Source organism: Nilaparvata lugens, chromosome 10 (assembly GCF_014356525.2).
Source record: "Nilaparvata lugens isolate BPH chromosome 10, ASM1435652v1, whole genome shotgun sequence".
Lineage (NCBI taxonomy): Eukaryota > Metazoa > Arthropoda > Insecta > Hemiptera > Delphacidae > Nilaparvata > Nilaparvata lugens.
The window spans coordinates 33,152,201-33,172,612 of record NC_052513.1 but is presented as its reverse complement, the minus strand read 5'-3'; the positions used below and the strand labels follow the sequence as shown (position 1 = coordinate 33,172,612).

General features: G+C 36.2%; 1 protein-coding gene across 5 annotated transcripts in view; it reads left to right on the top strand.

Annotated features, from left to right (window-relative positions):
• Positions 1-20,412, top strand: part of LOC111043252 (phosphatase and actin regulator 4) — a 386,179-nt gene that overhangs the window by 325,970 nt on the left and 39,797 nt on the right. The window contains exon 1 of one of the 5 annotated variants that reach the window (XM_039436683.1): positions 11,347-12,030. The exons of the other annotated variants lie outside the window; for them this stretch is intronic. Coding sequence (XP_039292617.1) covers positions 11,823-12,030 — 208 coding nt within the window. The 5' untranslated portion in view covers positions 11,347-11,822. Of the gene's footprint in view, positions 1-11,346; positions 12,031-20,412 lie in introns of those variants that run through there. 5 annotated transcript variants of the gene reach the window in all.

Below are 20,412 nucleotides of genomic sequence, written 5' to 3'. Positions count from 1 at the left end.
ATACAATACAATAGTCTGAATAGAAAAAACAAGCTATTGCCCAAAACTTCTTCTGTTTCCTAATTCTGTCTCAAATCGTCTGTATTTGTAATTTTGTTATCTGTAAATTGTGGTGCATTTTCTCTCATGATTGAAATGTGTATCTCTTTGAAATTCTCCTGATTAATGGTGGAGACTCAACTTGACGTATTAGAAATGAAATTGATGAAAAACAAGTTAACTAAGATAACATCTTTTCATGAAATGTTTCCAATTATTAACGGTCAATGCTTTAAACTGTCTGTTCCTTGGAATTTTCCTAATCAACGGTCAATACTTAATCTCTTTACTGGAAAAATACTCGATAAATGAAAAAGTGAGCTTCATAAAAAGGGAAAGACCATGGTGTTCTCATTAATTTCCAAAAACATTTCAGCAGCAAACTTTCTGTAAGAGGCTTACGGTTCTCAGTTTAGGTTCAATACGGAGACCTTCCTTTGTGAGTTTGACAAAGGAAAATTGAAGACCAGTTTTGTACAGGGCAAAATAACTTGTCAATAAAACGCGTGGGGTCACTGACTTTGAGATTGAGGTTTATTTCTGTTGTTCAAGCATCCCCCCTGAACCCTCAACCCTTCTGCCCGTCGCAACAACAATCAGCTGTTCCCGATCAGTCCATTACATCGCTTTATTGATCACTTGACCCCCGCCCTTCTGGTTACTCCACCCTTGGTGCTCCACCCTCTTATTAGTATCCCTTGTCGAGAAAATGTAGTTGTCCTTGTGATCGTAATCTCAGTAGCAAATAAAATTGTGCAATAAAATGTTGAGTACTGGGTTTATCTCAGATTTGGAAATTTGTTTTTGTTTTTTTTATTGTTGGTATGAGTAGGGGAGGTTGTAAAAAGGGAAAGGAAAGTCTCAATCCCTGAATTGATAGAATAATGAGAAATTAGTCTTTGTTAGAACAATCAACAATGTTCCAGTATATTCGACTAATAATTTATTACGATTTATTACGATTAATAATTTTGTAAACCTACAATTATTTATTATTTCTTGTCTATTTTGACAAGGAAGAGAACAAATAATTATCTCTTGTCCACTTTCACGAGAGAAAGGGGGGAGAGTGTGAGTGAGAGATAATACGAGAGACAAATAGAGAGTGAAACTGAAATAAGTGGAGTATGATAGTAGAATATGTTGATGATCAGAACCCTAAAACTGTAGGCCTAAACAGAACGTATGTATGCTGGAGTTACTGAATAGAAAATTCGCAGATGTGAAAAGTGGATGAATTGATATGAGCATAAGATTAAAATCGAAAGACTAGAAAACGAGGTAATGAAGAATACGAATGAGTTTGATGAGAGGAATAGATATGAAATCGAAAGAGAGAGAATCTAGGTAAGGAGAAGGAATGTTGAAGAGATGACTGGGAGAATGAGTATTGAAGTGAATTTAAGGCACAAGTTAAGGAGAGAATTGAGACAGAAGGCGAGAAAAAGGATGAAAGCAAAGACAAATGAACAACGTAATGAGGGGAAATGTTGAAGAAAGATGAGAATCAGGATGAAAGCGAAAGGGAAAAGATGTTGAAGAAAGGCGAGAATGACGGTCATACCAAGTTTTTAGCGGGGCAGGAAAATGTCCGATTGGCTTCGCTGTCTATTTAAAACCTAGGAGGGTGAAGTTGGGGCACAGCGGCCCTCTATTACACTTAACCCTCAACCCTGATTGAGTTGTCGTCTGAAGAACCCCTCGAAAAAACGTCTTATGTGGTCTGGCCTTAAGAGTATGAACGCTGATAAGAGAAGAAGCATGTAAGGAGAGAGACTCTATGAGAATGACAGACAAAATTTCCGAAAATTGAGCAGAGAATTAAAATGAAAGTGATAGATAGGAACAAGGAAGTATATAACATAAAAGGGCGGGGAAAATTGATGATTGCCAAGGATTGAAGATATAGGTAGAAAGGGAAAATTTTGGAGATAAAGGCAGTGAAAACCCATAAACAATGGACAAAGAATTAGGATTTTAAAGCGAGAGTGAGAGAGGAGCACAAGGTTAGGAGCAAATATCATCATGAAAGGCGAGAATAAGGATAATAAAACTGAGAGGAGAGAAAATGATGTCGACAATGATGATCATGATGATGATGATGATGATGATGATGAGGAGGAGGACGTGTTTGAGGAGGAGGAGGAGGATGAGGAAGAGAGCAAACAAGAGCGAGGTAGCGACAATATGCGCTGAAAGCTGTCGCTGTCGTGTACCGCTCAAGGGAAATTGAGTCCATAAATATTGCAGCGGCCGCCATGGAGCTATGGAGCACTGAATGATGGAGGCATGGAGCTGTGGAGGACGGAGTCGTGGCGCTGCACAGTGTCTTGGGAGGCGTGCCTTCATATCAGTCAGTCGGGTCAAGTTTGATGAGAACGCGCGTCACTCGCTTTGTGTGGGTGTGCTGCTTTATTAGGGAGAGAGAGAGAGCGAGTGAGAGAGAGAGAGTAATAAAGTTAGGGAGGGGTAAAATGAGAGAGAGAATGAGAGAGTAAGGAGAAGGAATTGTTGGATGTAGTAGGGACGGTGTTATAGTGAGAAATGTGAGAGAAGATGTTGATGAATTTTTGATGATACGACTTGAAATTATTGACACAACCACTAATTTATGTAGACTTTGAGGAATGCATAAGCAAATAGAAAATATCACTCTGGTTGGATGTGAGGAGGTGTAACTATAGGATTAGCCGGTATAAAGTTTTCAGGGTCATTAAATATAAAGGGGTTTTTTATATTAATAAAGAAAAAACATAATATTATAATTATAAACCCAAAGATAGTTTCAGGCTATGTGGGGGTTTCGTTGTAATGAATTTCTGACCAACAAAAAAGCCATACGATTATTATATTGTGAGATATCGTTAACAAAAGCTTCGAAGCTAGCTTACCAGCTTTTCAGTTGACTAGGGGTTGAAAATATGGTGAGGAACTCTTGTAAGCAACTCCCCATCAACTAAAAGTTGTACGAATATTATATTATCAGGTGTTCCATGTTATAAATCTCTTTGAAGCTACAATACTAGTTCTTCAGTTCTTCACGAGAGATATAAATCAAATATGGAAATATGGTGACTTTCTCAGTTGATAAGAATTTTTGAAATACTCTTCAATGCTTCATTCCATTACGAAGTGCTTGTCAATGATCACTTTCAAATACTTGAATTACCACATAGTCCGATTTTTATGATTAAAAGCTATTAGTTTCCACTCAAGTTTGTGGAGCACTTTCGGACACTGAGTGCCGGTTGCACAACAGCCGGTTAAATTTTAACCGTGATTAATTCCACGAGAACAAATCAGAGAAGCCGTCTTTTCAAAAACGCCGTCTCTGATTGGTTCTCGTGAAATTAATCACGGTTAAAATTTAACCGGCTGTTGTGCAACCGGGCCTGAGTATTGAAAAAGGGCCTAGCATCCGAAAGCGCTCCATAAATGTGAGTAGAAGCTAATAGCTTTTAATAATAAAACTTAGACTGCTATGTCGAATTCAAGTATTTGAAAATTTGTGAAACTTGTTTCAAATATCAAGTATTTCAAGAGGAGACTCTCTTAATTCAATATTAATTATATGCGATATTATAGATTATCTATGGATAAACTGAAAAAACTACTACTACACAAAAAAATCGTTAATCAAATTTAAAATATGTTTTTATTGGAAGTAGGGTGAAGAAATGTATTTATTTTTCAAATTTTTCCAATTGATGAGCCCGTGAGTTCACATTGAAATTTGTACCTTTCATGTGATGAACTTGAATAGATTAAATGTGTGTTTCTAATACATTGATACACATTTCTTACAAATTCTATACATGGGAAGCTTTTAGTGCAAATACAGTACCCAGAAAATGAAATTGAACAACCATTATATTACAGCAAGCGGCGATGAAGAAAATTTTGCACATCGCGGTGTCTGAATAATAATTTTCCCGCTCATTTTCAAATGGAAAAACTCCAGCAAAACTTTGTCTATGATCTCTGGGCCCTGTAATTGAACCACGAGAGGGGAGATTTGGAGAAATGGAGTTGTAAGGAGGGTGAGAGGTGAAGATGGAAGAGGTGGTGGATGAAGAGGAGGAGTAAAAGAGATTCAGTGATAACGATGATTGTGAGAGGCGACATGATGAGAAAACTGCTAAACGGGAATGAAATTTCCTGAGTTTACTGTCACTTCGTGCATTTGATGGCGGCATTTTTAAATTGAACTTTTTGATTACCGCGGAGCGAATATTTGTTTGCAAGCTGTTTGAGAGAAAAGTTGGAAAAAGTTCAATTTCCAACAAGCTGTTTGATATTACTACTATTTACTTGGTTTGGTTGCGTTCGTGAGAATTTTGTCTCTCATCTTTTGTATTTTACCTTTTGACTGTTGAAATGAATCTTATCCTACTCGTAAGTTCTTATTAATACACATGAAATCATAATTGTATTCTGTCAAAACTAATTTTATTTCTCTATTTTTCAGGTAAGTTGGCTTTGCTTTACTATTATGGAGACGAACGTAGTTCAGGTAAATAGAAACAATACTCACATTGAATATTAATGAAAATTTGAATATCTTTCAATTTTTCATAAGCCCACTTATAAATTTGCTCCTTTCACCTTAAATATTTTTCTTCTTCTCTTCTCACTTTCCCTCCTCTTCGTTCTCTCCCTCATTCACTCAATATTCCTCTCACCTAATTTCTCTCTCTCTCTTCTTTTATGCCCATATTCAGGTACACTCACGTTCAAAACGCTCCCATCCAATCCACTCTGTACGGTACACTCTTTCATTAGCATATCTCAATTAGGCTAATTCGGTTTTAATATGTGACTGAATCCTCCACATGAGCTTGCGGTTGTCAGTTTGTAATTAGGCTAATAATTAATTGAGGTCGAATTTAATCGTCGTTTGAAGCTGCACAATTGAGTAGCTATTTTTGGGGGTTGTATCACATCTACCTCCCTTGTAGGTAGAGGGGTTGCACCAGAATCGCCATAAATAACTTCTCAATATGATTTGAGTATATTGTCAGTATAAAGTAAACTTGAATTTTAAAAAACACTTTTGAAGTGAAAATACACTTACTTTTGTAGTGACGATCGTTTCGACCTGTTGTTGGTCATTATATAAAAAGCCATCTAATTTCCATCTGTATATAAAAAGCATTCATGCTTCCTATGATATCAATGCTTCTAATTGACAATTACCAAATACATATTAATTAAGGAAGTATACATTAGATTCAGTTCACATAACTATGCTTCAAATACTACCTTGATATTGGCTTTTCTCAAATGAGAATTCTAAATTATGATTGGTTGTGACTGTGACTCCTGTTAGAAGCTATTGCTTCTCCGACTATCGCCCTCCTCTCTCATTCCCTCCTCTCTTTTCCCTCCCCTCTCCTCATTTTATAGCTTAGAGATTCATTCTCTTAACTCGATTTTTCTCAGTATTTCTACTTCCTCGAGGAAAATAATAATTTTTAATATCATAATTATAGCACTAATTTCCTTTGCAAAACTAGTCTCAGTCATGTTTTTAAACCTTTGTATCATTAGAATAAAAATTTTTGGTTTTCCATCATTTCCAAGTACTAGCACTTTAATTTCAACTTCAAGCTTTCTGCTGATGCTCTAAACTGATTCTGCTGTTTTTAAACCTCTGTATCATTAGAATAATCGTTCTTGGTTTTCTATCATCTCCAAGTACTAGCACTTGAATTGCAGCTTCAAGCTTTCTGCTGAAGCTCTAAACCGTATACCACATTCAACCAATCACACCAACGCTCTTACAGCTAATGATTTATACATTAAAGGACTGAGTGGGTGTAATTGACGTGGAGAGCGAGACGTATACAGAGGGAGTCATATGTATGGGAACCCTTCAATAAATTGGAGACTGTTCTAGATATAATACTGTAACTTTCAGGATAAGTTATTGGTCAAATACTCTAAATTTTGACGTACGGTCTAAATTGACTTTACGATCAAGGTTTTTGAAAGATGTCAAGAGATTTGTAATGGAATGTGAGAATATAGATACTTTTTTTAGAATTCTCATGTAGATTTGTATAATATCATAATATTGTACAATATACTTCGAAGCTAAAATTGATAAATCATTGATACTGTTATGTAATATGTGTCACTTCATATGCGACTGTCGGCCTCAGTAACTACATTTTAGCGCTATAGTTTTGTAATCAATTTTATATCACCATCTCAAACAGGTTTAGTACCTCGAGATGCAAATACTCAATTGGCATTGCATTTTATTTTGTAATAGTATTTTCTCATGTTGTAAAATTTGTATTGATTTTATTATGCATTTCTAAGATGTTGTAATTTTATATTTCTGCCAATAAAAACAACTGAATTTTAACCTCTCATAAGGGGGAGACTTGGGGGTTGTAACTCGAATATTTTAAATGTAAACACCCATTGTGTGGTACATCATTTCAAAGGCCTTTTTGAAACAAGAGAGATGGCATCAACAAAAATGTTCTATGAAACTTGTATCCGAAATGGCGGCTGATAGAAGTTTGAGTTTTTAAAGAAATAATATTCATAAATCAGCTGCCATTTTTGATAAAAGTATCATAGAACATTTTCATTGATGTCATCTTTCTTGTTTCAAAAAGACCTTTAAAATGATGTACCACACAATGGGTGTTTACATTTAAAATATTCGAGTACAACTCCTAAGTCACCCCCTTAGAGGGATTGGAATTCAGTTGTACGTCAAAAGGTGGAGTATTTGACCAATAACTTATCCTTAAAGTTACAGTATTATATCCACAACAGTCTCCAATTTATTGAAGGGTTCCCATACATATGACTCATTCTGTATACTGCAGTTAGTGGAAATAACATAATTTTTAGTCATTATTGCCTATAGTTAGTGGAAGCAACATAACATTTAGTGTTCACATACATCTATTTAATAGTCATTTATAAAATGTATATAATAGCCGTATGGGAAATGCATGTGTAACTAATATAACTTGACTTTATGAATGAATGGAGCATATAGCTCTTGTTCAAATTCTCTATGGAGGGAAACTCTACAGCCCACTATTCTACTTGCAGTTTCAATTGATTTCAAGTTGTATGCATGTTATACATGTGTAATGTACTTGTATATCAGGCCTCACATGTGCTGTGTGTAGGCTCCCTTTTTTGCCGTAATAAACTTGTGCTGTACGGAAGCAGGGTGCAATCGCCAGCACTTGTTAACGACAGCATGAATTTGAGTAAGTCGAGTTTTGTCTTTTGTGAACTTAGCTCTCTATAGGTGGTTAGGCTCTCAATGGAATAGGGTTGGTTATTCCAACAATTGAGAAACTTCTTTAATCTTCTAAACAAGGAAAAGATTATCTGGAAAAATTCACTCAAGCCAGTTACACACACCTATGTTTATGGGGAAGAGTTTAATTGCAATCATAAAAGCTCGTTAATTTAACTGAGTAAATTATTGTTCATGATTCAAAGTGTGATGCTTGGGAAAGTGAGGAAGATATATCATGTGAAATTCGAAGAATAGATACAATATATTATTGTAATTAGGTGTATTTCTCTCGTACTCTAAATTGTATTTTGATTGGTATTTTCCTGACTGATTTTCTCAGCCAATGGCAGACGCTGTGAAGAAATAGCACGTCAATAGAAGGGCGTGGAATATATTCCAAAATGGCTGTCCAAACCCCTAACATAGGATGTGGTCATTTAGAATCTACTCTGTTTATAAACATTTTCAGCCAGTAAGAGGCGTAGTTGATTGTATGTAGAAATTAAGTTATCTCTCATTGAATTTAGTTATATTGAGGATGTCTACCACTGATCACTGATTTGGAAGACTCTTGACGTGCTCATTCCGGATATTTTATAATTTATAATTTTGTTCCTTGTTGTCACATTTGGTGACTTGTGTCAGTTGATAAAGAGAGAGTTAGTCTAAATGATAAAGATCAAGCCCTGAAATGACAGTCTTTTTCAATTACATAAAACTGGAAGTGCAAACATTTTAAATTGTTACTTTCAAGTATTTGAATGAATCTTGAAGGATTTAGAGGAAACGAATTATGTTGGAAAATAGAATAAATTTTCCACTTTTTACGATGAAACGGAAAAATAGCTTATCAGTAGTAGATTAGAAAGCTGATTTTCACATGAATCATTACGTCGATATTAAGTGAGCTTGTGTATTGGTATTCACAACCGTGTCTCAGACTTGTAATAAGTAAACGTCTTTTAATTTGTTTTTGACGTTTTTTTGTAAACGTCTTTTGACAACAAATCAAAAAGACGTTTACATATTACAAGTCTGAAACACGGTTGTGAATACCAATACATAAGCTCACTCAATATTGACGAAATGATTCATATGAAGATCTGCTTTCCAATCTACTAATGATCAAGCTATTTTTCCGTTCCTCGTCCAAAGTGGAAATTTTTTCCATTTTCCAACATAATTCGTTGACTCTAAATCCTTCAAGATTCATTAAAATACTTTGAAAGTAATTTAAAATGTTTGTTCTTCCAGTTTTATGTTATTAAAAAATACTGTCATTTTTCAAAGCTTGATAAAGTTCTTATCATTTAGACTAACTCTCTCTTTATCAACTGACACAAGTCACCAAATGTGACAACAGCAACCTGTAGCCATGTGATCAGCACGCTCCATTTCGTGCTGGCTGCAGTGGGGAGGCAGAGTCCCAGCATCATCTCACCCGGATGTGGTGAGGTGGTGGGGGTAGCGACTGCAGAGTGCTGCATTGGTCGACGCTTCCCGGCTCCGGCAGTCTGTGTCGGGTCGCTCTAGGGGTGACATCTCCTCTCACTTCCTCACCACGCCACTATGGATCATGGTGAACTGTTGCTTCCATCGGGGATAATAACTCCGTTTTCAGTTGAACCTTGAAGCTGTGTTCCCCCTTACGGTTTTTCCAAATAATCGGTTTTAGTGAGTTTCGATTGGTAAAGTGGCCTGTTGATACCCTCGGGATCATTTTTATTATTATTGTTGGTAGAGGTCCGTACTCCACCAACATTATTATTATCATTCATGAAATTATTTTAAAAATCAGTTGATAGTTTTTGTGAGGTTAGGAAGGTATTGTTGTTTTCCAATTTATTTTCTCAAATCCAGTGGGACATCTTGTGGTACCCAGACAGTTTTATTGAGTGGAGGTTGAGAGGTAGTCATGGAAGCTTGAAACCTGTGTTACATAACTTGTGTTTCAAATATTAGTTGTGGAAATTAGTTGATTTGTGTTAGATTTGGAAGGTTTTCCATTTTTTTTCAAATCTAGAGGGACACTTTGTGGTACCCAGACAGTTTTATTGAGTGCGGGTTGAGAGGTAGTCATGGAAGCTTGAAACCTGTGTTACATAACTTGTGTTTCAAATATTAGTTGTAGAAATTAGTTGATTTGTGTTAGATTTGGAATGTGTTCTATTTTTTTCAAATCTAGAGGGACACTATGTGTTACCCAGACAGTTTTATTGAGTGAGGGTTGAGAGGTAGTCATGGAAGCTTGAAATCTGTTTTACATAACTTGTGTTTCAAATATCAGTTGTAGAGATTAGTTGATTTGTGTTAGATTTGGAAGGTTTTCCATTTTTTTCAAATCTAGAGGGACACTTTGTGGTACCCAGACAGTTTTATTGAGTGAGGGTTGAGAGGTAGTCATGGAAGCTTGAAATCCGTGTTACATAACTTGTGTTTCAAATATCAGTTGTAGAAATTAGTTGATTTGTGTTAGATTTGGAAGGTTTTCCATTTTTTTTTTTTTCAAATCTAGAGGGACACTTTGTGGTACCCTGACAGTTTTATTAAGTGAGGGTTGAGAGGTAGTCATGGAAGCTTGAAATATTTTCTACAACTTGTGTTTCAAATATTAGTTGTGGAAATTAGTTGATTTGTGTTGGATTTGGAAGGTTTTCCATTTTTTTTTCAAATCTAGAGGGACACTTTGTGGTACCCAGACAGTTTTATTGAGTCAGGGTTGAGAGGTAGTCATGGAAGCTTGAAATATTTTTTACAACATGTGTTTCAAATATTAGTTGTGGAAATTGGAAACCCTTGTATTTGTTGATTTGTGTTAGACTTGGAGGGTATTGTTGTTTTCCATTTTTTTTCAAATTAGTGGGACACTATTTGAAAGGTAGTTGAAATCTGTGTTTCCTGCTTTGAGGTATCTTCAAACGTATACATATAGATATATATATATATGTTATAAACGAGTTTATTCTACAGCTCCAGCCGTTTCTCGCATCCCATCTGCCATTTATTGCGATTATTCCAGTCTCCCTGGACCAGATTTCTTCAATCTTCAAACTTAAGAGTTGTTATCAAAGTCAATACCAGATTCATGATGTGATATGTGTCGAGTTTGATAAAAAAAGAATGCTGATCTTCAGCACAATCTTATCCTCCGTTTAGTTTTTCTTCTTTATCAAATCTTCCTTGTTCTAACCTAACTCTCAGTTTATAAGAAGGCTTTTCTCCACGACATAAAATACATGAAGGTTTCAGATCATTAAATACATGAACATCTATCTGTCTTATAAAGTATAATTGCATCTCCCCTATTCATTCTTTCATTTAAATCATATCAGCTTCCTTAACTCCCTCCAAAATTTTTCCATCGTCCAAATTTCCTTCAAAATCAGTTCCATAACTTTCCCGATCTTCTTTGTAGGTTGAATACAGTAACTTCCCTATGATCCCTCTCCAGTGAAACTATGATTACAAGAACATTCTCAGAGATTGTCATCAATGTTTATCAGAGATTGACAAAGGTGTAATAACCGAAACCGGTCTTTCTAATTATCAATAAATCAGTGGTTTTTTGACAATTTCTTAGTCTTTTTCATTCAATATGAATAATTACCACAATATCAACTTCTCAACTACACAAAAAGAGAACATTCCTCCCCTTCCTCAAGTTTGGTAACTTAGTTTTAATTACTCTCTTCCTCCTCCTCTCCGTCACCTCCTACTCTCCGTCTCCTCCTCCTCTTCCTTCTTCTTTTTCTTCTTTATCTTCTTCCACTTCCTCTACATTCATCCACGTCCCCTATTCCTCCCTATCCATCCTTATTCTCCTTTATAACAATCCACCCTTGTAAAGTCAAGCTGTTACAAGAAGTGACACGGATCCAAGGAATTTGCTTTCTAACTCATAAAAACTCATAGAAAGCTCGTGTAGCTTGTTCTATACCGACCAGCGACCCTACTTCAGTCACAACTTTGTTAGTATAGATTTTCTTGCTTCCATGACTACCTAGCTTAACGGGGAACTATTTTTCCAGTGAAAAACTCTAATTTGTGTTCGAAGTGCGTCGTATTGTTACGAAAATGAAAACTTTCGAAACTGGGACTGTCATCTGCAAAGTGGGGTTATTGGTTACAATCAACTAACTATGTTACGGTCCTACGTGTTTTCGTCCTCTTCTTCTTCTAGTCCTCGTCCTTCCTCTGTTTTCCTCCTACTACATTCCTTCTAGACTTTGTCTTTTAACTCCTGTCCTGCTTCTAGTCAGTCCACTTCCTATTACCTCATCCTTCATCTCCTTATCTTCTATTTCTTTGACTCACCTTCTACTTTGCCACCCTCTCCCTCCTCCTACTTCACCTCCTCCTCCCCCTCCTCCACCTCCTCTTTCTCCTTCTTGTCCTTTTCCTTCTTCTCTTTCTTCACCACCTCCTCCTCCTTCTCACCTTTCTCATCTTCCTCACCTCTCTACCCTTTTCCTCATTCCTTCGACGACGTCCTTCTCCTCCAAAAATGAGCGGAGTTGGTTTTTTGGCGGCCGTAAAGACGTTCACCCCACGGAGGCGGCGCTCGGAAAAGCGTCGTCCTGATTTGTCGTCAACCGCCCCCCTGCCGCCCGATGTGGTGCCCTCTTGTCTGCCTCCAATCACGCCGCCCCCTGCTTTTCTGCCCCCGGGACACCGGAAGGCACTGCCGCAGCAGAATAAGCAAAATGACCAAGGTAAATCTAGAGATGAGAACAGTGTTATTTGGTCCATAGTGAGATCAATTTGAAAGTGTCGAGAATTTTAGGGTATTGTACCTGGATGCTAGGAGACTACAAATGTCATATTTGAAGTGTCCAAAACTCAGCGGTTATCCTTATAGCTGCCATTTTGTTTTTTTCACTTAAAAATTTTTATCTCAAGAACGAAATGTTGTATTGATCTGGAATTTGGCATGAATATTTATGCTATAAAGACTCAACTACAAAAAATAAAAAAAAAATTTTTCGTTGAAATTTTTCAAAATGGCGGCCATTTTAAATTTTTGATGGCGAATATCTCGAAAACCGTCCATTTTACAGAAAATTTACAAGAGACAAAAAAGTTAGAAAATTTTTTCACGATTCCAATGATACCTAATTTATTAAGATTGGTCGAAGAATAACAGAGAAATTAATTTTTTTCGTACTGCATGCATGACCACTTTTCACCATTTAAAGATCAATATTAATTTTTTTTATAATTTCATGAAAACCGTTCTTATTACAGAAATATACAAGAATAACTTTCCTCCAAATTTTATTTTACATTGAAAAATATTAATTTCACTCAAATCGGTTCACTGATACTAATGCAGCAATTGCTCAAAATGCCGTCCTTCAACTTGATTACACAGTCTGCACCTTTCAATCATGGACCGTCGAACTGCTATAAAAGCATTTTCATCATCTTGAATGGCACCTGCTGCAGCAACCACTCTTGCCACAAGGTCTTCTTCGTTTTCTACTGGCGTGCTGTAAACAAGGTCTTTCATATGGCCCCAGAAAAAAAAATCTAAAGGGTTGAGGTCAGGTGAACGTGCGGGCCACGGTACTGGTCCACCCCGCCCAATCCACCGCTGACGATAGGTCATGTTCAGAAAGTCCGTAACAACATTTCCGAAATGAGCAGGGGCACCATCATGTTGAAACCAAATATTATATCTGTTTGCAAGAGGCACATCTTCCAAAAGTTCTGGTAGTATGTCTCTTAAAAAAGTAATGTACGTGGGAGAATTCAGACGATTAGGAAGAATGTATGGTCCAATCACGCGATTACCTAAGATACCCGTCCAAACATTCAGCGAAAATCTATGCTGATAACCACGCACTTTGACCTCATGAGGATTGTCTAAGGCCCAGACGTGACTGTTGCGAGAGTTGAAGATTCCTTCTCTTGTAAAGCTGGACTCATCGGTAAATAACACATTTTCTAGAAAATTTGGTTGGATAATGTCTTGCTGAAGAAACCAACGGGCACAGTTTACTCTTGGCTCATAGTCGCGTTCAACCAATGAGTGAACTTTTTGAAAGCGGAAGGGGTGAAGTCTTTCCTTGTTTAGTACACGCCACACAGAAGAAGCACTTGAATTGATTTGCTTTGCAACTGCTCTCGTACTCGTTCTAGGATTGAAATCGAATTTCTGCAATACTTCCTCTTCAAAAGCAACATTTCGAACTGCTCGAGGCCTACCAGCAATTACCCTGTTCCGTTCAAATGAACCAACTTCTCTCAGCCGATTGTGAGTTCTTGTGAACACCTTGTCGGAAGGGAGACGGCGGTTTGGAAATGCAGCTGCATACATTCTTCTTGCTTCGGTCGCATTGCCAAGAGCTGCTCCATACATGAAGTGAATATCGGTGTACTCCAGCGAACTAAATTCCATTACAATAATTAATATTTGTGTAGAAGCAACGTAAGAAAATATTGAAACTGGAAATTTAAGATAGAAATAAGACCTAGGAAACGTGAGACTAAGAAATAGAAGCACTACATCTGGTTCTTTACTTTTAATGAAACAACAATACTTTTACAAGACAAACATTATCATCTGAAAACCATTGTAAAATCATCTGTTTGCCCATATGGAGCCATACCGAGTTTCAAAGCTTCATCTTAACTACATCTGGAATTAAAAAATTAATATTGATCTTTAAATGGTGAAAAGTGGTCATGCATGCAGTACGAAAAAAATTAATTTCTCTGTTATTCTTCGACCAATCTTAATAAATTAGGTATCATTGGAATCGTGAAGAAATTTTCTAACTTTTTTGTCTCTTGTAAATTTTCTGTAAAATGGACGGTTTTCGAGATATTAGTCATCGAAAATTTAAAATGGCCGCCATTTTGAAAAATTTAAACGAAAAATTTTTTTTTATTTTTTATAGTTGAGTCTTTATAGCATAAATATTCATGCCAAATTTCAGATCAATACAACATTTCGTTCTTGAGATAAAAATTTTTAAGTGAAAAAAACAAAATGGCAGCTATAAGGATAACCGCTGAGTTTTGGACACTTCAAATATGACATTTGTAGTCTCCTAGCATCCAGGTACAATACCCTAAAATTCTCGACACTACTTCTGAAACACCCTGTATATTAAACTTACTATGTTTCAAATTTCGTGAAAATCGTTAGAGCAGTTTTCGAGATCCGTTGAACATAAATTAATATAAATAACCAGATATAAAAATACAGAAATTGCTTGCTTAATATAATAAGTTATACGGGTATATGGGATTCATCAAGCATTCCTCCCATCCTGAAATTTATTTAGTAAAACTTGATAGTCACAGTTGAAATTGTTCAGAATTATGTTCATATAACAGATTATCATTCATAAGAAGCAAATAATACTAAATTTATAATCTATTTTTGACGTGGTTATGGGATGTCTAAAAATTCAGACTGATGTAAAAACAGGGTTTTACGATTATAATAAAACCTACTCAACTATGGGAAAGTCATGTACTAGAGCAGGAATGTGACATCCTTTTTCGTATTCATTGATGAAATTCGGTTTATAGCGATGTAGTGTCACAATGATATGATTCAAGTTGTTAACCACAATAGAGACAGGTACAGATTGGTAGAAATTGCTAGAGGAAACCACATATCTCGGAAAATGAATCTTAAAAATGTTCACAATCTTATAGTTGAATTCAACGTTGTGACTAGTAGAATAGCACACATTATAGAGAGGAGATTAGATTATAATATTCTGTTCTGCTTTTTTTTATTTTAATCAACAATATATAAAAATTGTGAGACTAACATTGTTAGGGATTTTTTTTTTGCTGGGGAGCTTAGCAATGCTAAAATTGTAACTGCAGACTCTACAGCTCTACAGTATTTTTTCAATTTCGTGACGATCCATGACTGTTCGTCATTTGGGGAGTTTGAGTTGCTTATCCATATTTATGTGCAAAGTTGAAATACTGTTTGCGTGAGAGGCTGTTCCTCTCTTCTCCCCTCGACATCCACCTTTCCGTACCATTCTCGGCTTCCTCTATTTCATCATTTCTATCATCTTCTACTTGCTTTCCTCCTTCCCGTTTCTCACTATTCTAGTTATTCTTTTGTTTTTTGTATTATCTTTTCCACTTTTCCCTTATTCTTCTCTTATCTGTTCTATCCCACTGTTCTATTTTTTACATCTTCTAATTTATTCTCTTCCTGTTCGTTTTTTTCTTACTTCTCCTATTCTATGTCTTCCTCATTTCATTGTATTTTCCCTCCTCTCCATTTTTCATCTTTTTCTTTCCAGTATCGTAATTTCTCTTTTCTATCTCTCCTTCACATCCGCTAGGCCCCAATTCCATTCTCTCATTTTTCTATTTATCTTCCTTCTCCCACTTTATCTCCTTATTCCTTTCGTCTTCTCCCTCCCATTTTGTCTTTTCATTTTGCTTCGTTTCTTCTTTTTCTCCAGGGTCTTCTCCTATTCCAAGTACTTCTCCTTCCTCCTCCTTCTCCTCCACCTGCTCCACCGCCTCCTCTCATCCCCCTTCATCATCCTCCTATGTTTCTCCTCAATCTTTCTCCTTTTCCTTTACTTCTTCCATTCCCTTTTGTTCTTTTTCCACAATTTTCTCCTTCTCTCCTATCCCTTCTTTTCGTCTTCTAAATCTCATTTCATCATTTTCTCCGTCCATCTATAATTATTATTCATCTTTTTCTATCTGATTCTCGTGTTATCATCTGTCCTCATGTTCCACCCATTCATCATACTTTTTCCCCTCATCTCCTTGTTCCTCCATTCCTCCTTTACGCGCACCTTACCACCTTTACAATAGAAACTCCCCTCTCTTTCCACCTCAAACACTTCAACCATCCTCTCCCTCATTCTCAAACAATTCTATAGCAACAGCCAATCACAACTCAGCGTTCGTCTGAGATTCGAATGTAAATGTGGCGAGGGATTTGTAGTTCTGTTGTGGCGTGCTCAAAGTGTCGTAAAGGGGGAAGGGGAGGGGGAGGGTTGAAATATTGAGTAAGTTGTTGTTCAGGGTAAGAGGGGAGGAGGAAAATATCGAGGAAGTTGTTGGAAAAATGCGACCCAAATCAATCTGTTCTCGACATGAGAGATTGCTTCCGCGTTTCAAGTTGTGTGTTGTGGAATATTGAAGTTGGGTGTGCGAAGCTGCATACGTAAAGCCAAATCCTAGATTTATTTTTATTTCTGGTTTGTAAAAACATGCGTCATTTCTATCTACGAGTCACGAATATTTAATACTTTATGAGGATGGAAAAATTGTAAGGCTGGTCTTCAACGGTAGAACATGCATGCACATACACAGTCGACTTACATTGTCATCACAGCTGTCATCAGCGAGAGTCTGACCATTGGAAAATGCAAAATTTCAATAATAGAGAAATAATTTAACCTCAAATAGAGCAGCAAAAAAAATATACATCAAAAATTGGAGATACAAAAACCTAACCTCAAAAATTTTGCTCGAAGCATTTCGCTAAGAGCACAGCTGTGAAGACAAAACTTTTTAAGTCGACTGTTTGTCATGTCATGTGCATGCATATGTTCTTACGTTATTGGCCAGCCTAACAAGTTTCAACTTCAACAACACTGTAACTAGTAGTTCTGTGAACAGTAGACCTCACGCAGTATTCTCATCCACAAGTACCTGATTGAAACTATAGACCTTATGGAAATACAGCAATAGACTGGCTTCTCCACACATCTGTGTAATCACTTGTCAGCGGATTTATGATGGATAATTCTATAGTCTGATTTTTATTCTAATATTGGCGTATGAAGGAGGCTCCTTTTTCCTTCTATATTATCCTTGAAATGCAAAAATTTCCAAAAACCTTATATATACGTCGACGCGCAATTAAAAAAGGAACATACCTGTCAAATTTCATGAAAATCTATTACCGCGTTTCGCCGTAAATGCGCAACATAAAAACATTTAAAAATTTAAACATTTAAACATCAAGAGAAATGCCAAACCGTCGACTTGAATCTTAGACCTCACTTCGCTCGGTCAACAAATTATCATTTGATAAAAATCTTATTTGAATAAAAAATAACTCTTTTGAAATTCATCAATAATGGATAATTTGGTCCCTTATATGAGTAGCCTGCAAAAATAGCCTTTCTTGCAAACGGAATTTACTCGTTGCATGATAACGCCCTGGATTCATTTAATTTAACAGCTTACAACAGGACATAGTCTATTACAATCTCTATTCATCCAGGACTGTCACGTGATTGTTCCAGTGCAACAACAATGGTGGATCATCAATAGTTGCGTGATCATTTGCACGAACAACTAGTTGTGTAACTCCTCTTCCTCTCTCTATTTCAATCGATAACTTACTCCGCCCTAACTCCTACCCATTTAGTTCTCACACCACCTTCACTTCAGTGCATTTATTGTGCAGGTGATTCACAATAATTGTTAGGATTCTATTGTCTAAATTTTACAGTTGCACATTCCAAACTGTACATTTCTGTTGAACTCTCAACTTTACAATACTCTTAATACAAGTTGAACCACTGTACGTTCTCAAATCTTCGAATCTCTTGTTCTACCGATGTATATGTTGAGGTGCGTACAGATAAACGCGCCGCGAACATGAGCCATTCACTTTTAATCAGCTGATGCCAAGCTTTTTATAACTGTATCTTACCGTTTCTGTAAAAATACATATATAATCAGCTGATTAAAAGTGAATTGCTCATGTTCGCGGCGCGTTTATCTGTACGCACCTTTATACTGGATAATAAATGTTGGATCTAGAGTAAACGTTGGATTCATTGAAGCTCAATAAAAGTTATCAAAAACTCATTTTATTTCATCAAATCAGAACTTAAATCATCTTCACAACTCAATTGTATTGTATGAACTGATGTCAAAATTAAATGAAATATATTATTTGATTTGATATACTAATCCATTTTTATCTTATTACATCACAACTTGACTAGCTTCACAGCTTAAGTGTATTGGTTAACTGTTTTCAAAATTAAATGAAATATACTTTTTGATCCAATATACTAATTTACTAATAATCCTAGGATCACTTCTTATCAAACGTCTCGTATTGACTATGAGTGGAAATACTTTATATCATCAAATTTCCATATAGTTGTTTACGATGTTGTCAATATTTGCAGTAGCAGAAGTCTTCGGGGTGATTTACAGCATTTAATTGGGATTCTCGTTTAATAATAATTATTCATTAGCATTTGAACAAATGCAACTCCCAATTTATTCTCATCTGTAGAATTACTTTAATTTTATTGTTTATTGAAATGAAACGTAGTAAATTCATTCATTCCCATCATTATTGTTTAATAGATAGAAGACAATATCTTATTCTTTAGAACTCTACAGTTTAGTCAAAAGTTATAAGTGTTTCAATTTTTGATCATTGACGTATCTTTATGACGTACGCCTTTATGACCCCCCACCAACTAGGAAATACTGGAATTTAATGTTTCTAACGGATGATTCTCATAGAAAACAATCCTAGTGAGATGATTGCAGCCGAAATATGTATTTTTTGTTAGGAAGGCCTTGAAAAGGTATTATAAAGAAAAATCTTTATTTTGGCTGTAGGACATGATTTTCTATTTTTGAATGTATTCCCCCTCCCACCACTACTGAATTCGAAAATTCCTAGGGAATCCTGTTCATAACGAATTGTTCTTTCATGTGATGTGTGGTTTTTTCATCTACACTAGGAGAATATCCAAGTTGTATAGGGTTGAAGTGGTTTGCATAGTTTTGAAAACCCCTTAAAAATACCCCTTTTTTGAAAATTCGTAGCCCCGGAACCAAAAATGGTAGAATCTTGCGCGACCACTCAATTTATTGGAAATTTTATCTTCTTCAATTTTGTCGATAATGATTTTTCCTGAGAAACTCAAGGTTTACGGATAAAATGGGAAAATTAAAAAAAAGTCCGAAATTTTGGGGGTTTTGGGGGTGAAGCCGCCCTCTGGCGTGTCAGCGAATTTCAGATTCTAATTCCGGGCCCCAAAATACATTCTATAGAACCGTAGAGAAAAATTCTTTCGGGGCTGTTTCCTGAAAAACGACCATTTGACTGGACTAAGTTGTTTCTCAGATACTTGCATGAATTGTCAGGATACTGAACATTTATATTTTATTGAGTCTATATGTCCAAGTGTTTTTTGCAATGAGATTAAACAAATGTATTCGCCCACAAAAACAATGAAGAACTAACAAATAACTATCTGTTCTGCCTCAGAGAGTATAGAATGTACTTTACTTTCTGTTACATTCTCTCCCTTTCTGTTACATTCTCTCCCTTTCTGTTACATTCTCTCCCTTTCTGTTACATTCTCTCCCTTTCTGTTACATTCTCTCCCTTTCTGTTACTCTCTGTTCTCTCTAGTTGTTCATGAATGTTTGAATCAATTGTTAGGATATTATAAGCTGTAGAGTCTATTAGTTGAACTGGTGGACTGAAGACTTCTACAATGGATTCATTAATGTCTGAATGAACTGTTCGTTTGTAACTGATTTAAAGGAAGCTTTGTATTGACTGAAGGAAATTAAAACTTTTTCTATTGTCAGCTACCAACTTTGAGCATTACAGAGTCAGTTCTCTCGCTTCTCATTCAACTAATGTTCACAGTTTAAAGTGAATCCCACTGTGGTATTGAATTAAATAGGGGTGTGGCTAAATAATGTCCATCAGTGACTCGTCCCACCCACGACGACGAACAAAGGTTCGATTCAGACGGCAGAGGCTTGTGTTGGATGATTTAGGAGGCTGTGGAGACCAAATAATTATCGTCGCTTGTTTCAGTGGCACGTGTAGAGCTTGAGTTTCGTTGCCACTGCGGATATTTGCTGCGGCAGATCTGTTTTTCTGAGTGCTTTAGAATGTCAAGTCTCTGATAAGATTATCATAATAATAACACTATAATATTCTAACATGGTTCACAACTGATATTGTAGTTAATGTAGTAGATCAGAAATTCCACTAGTTGTTTTAAACTAGCAGGTAACCCGTGCTCCGCAAGGGTCTAATTAAAAACTTGACAAACTGGAAACATGACCTACTGAAATCTTGAAGAATT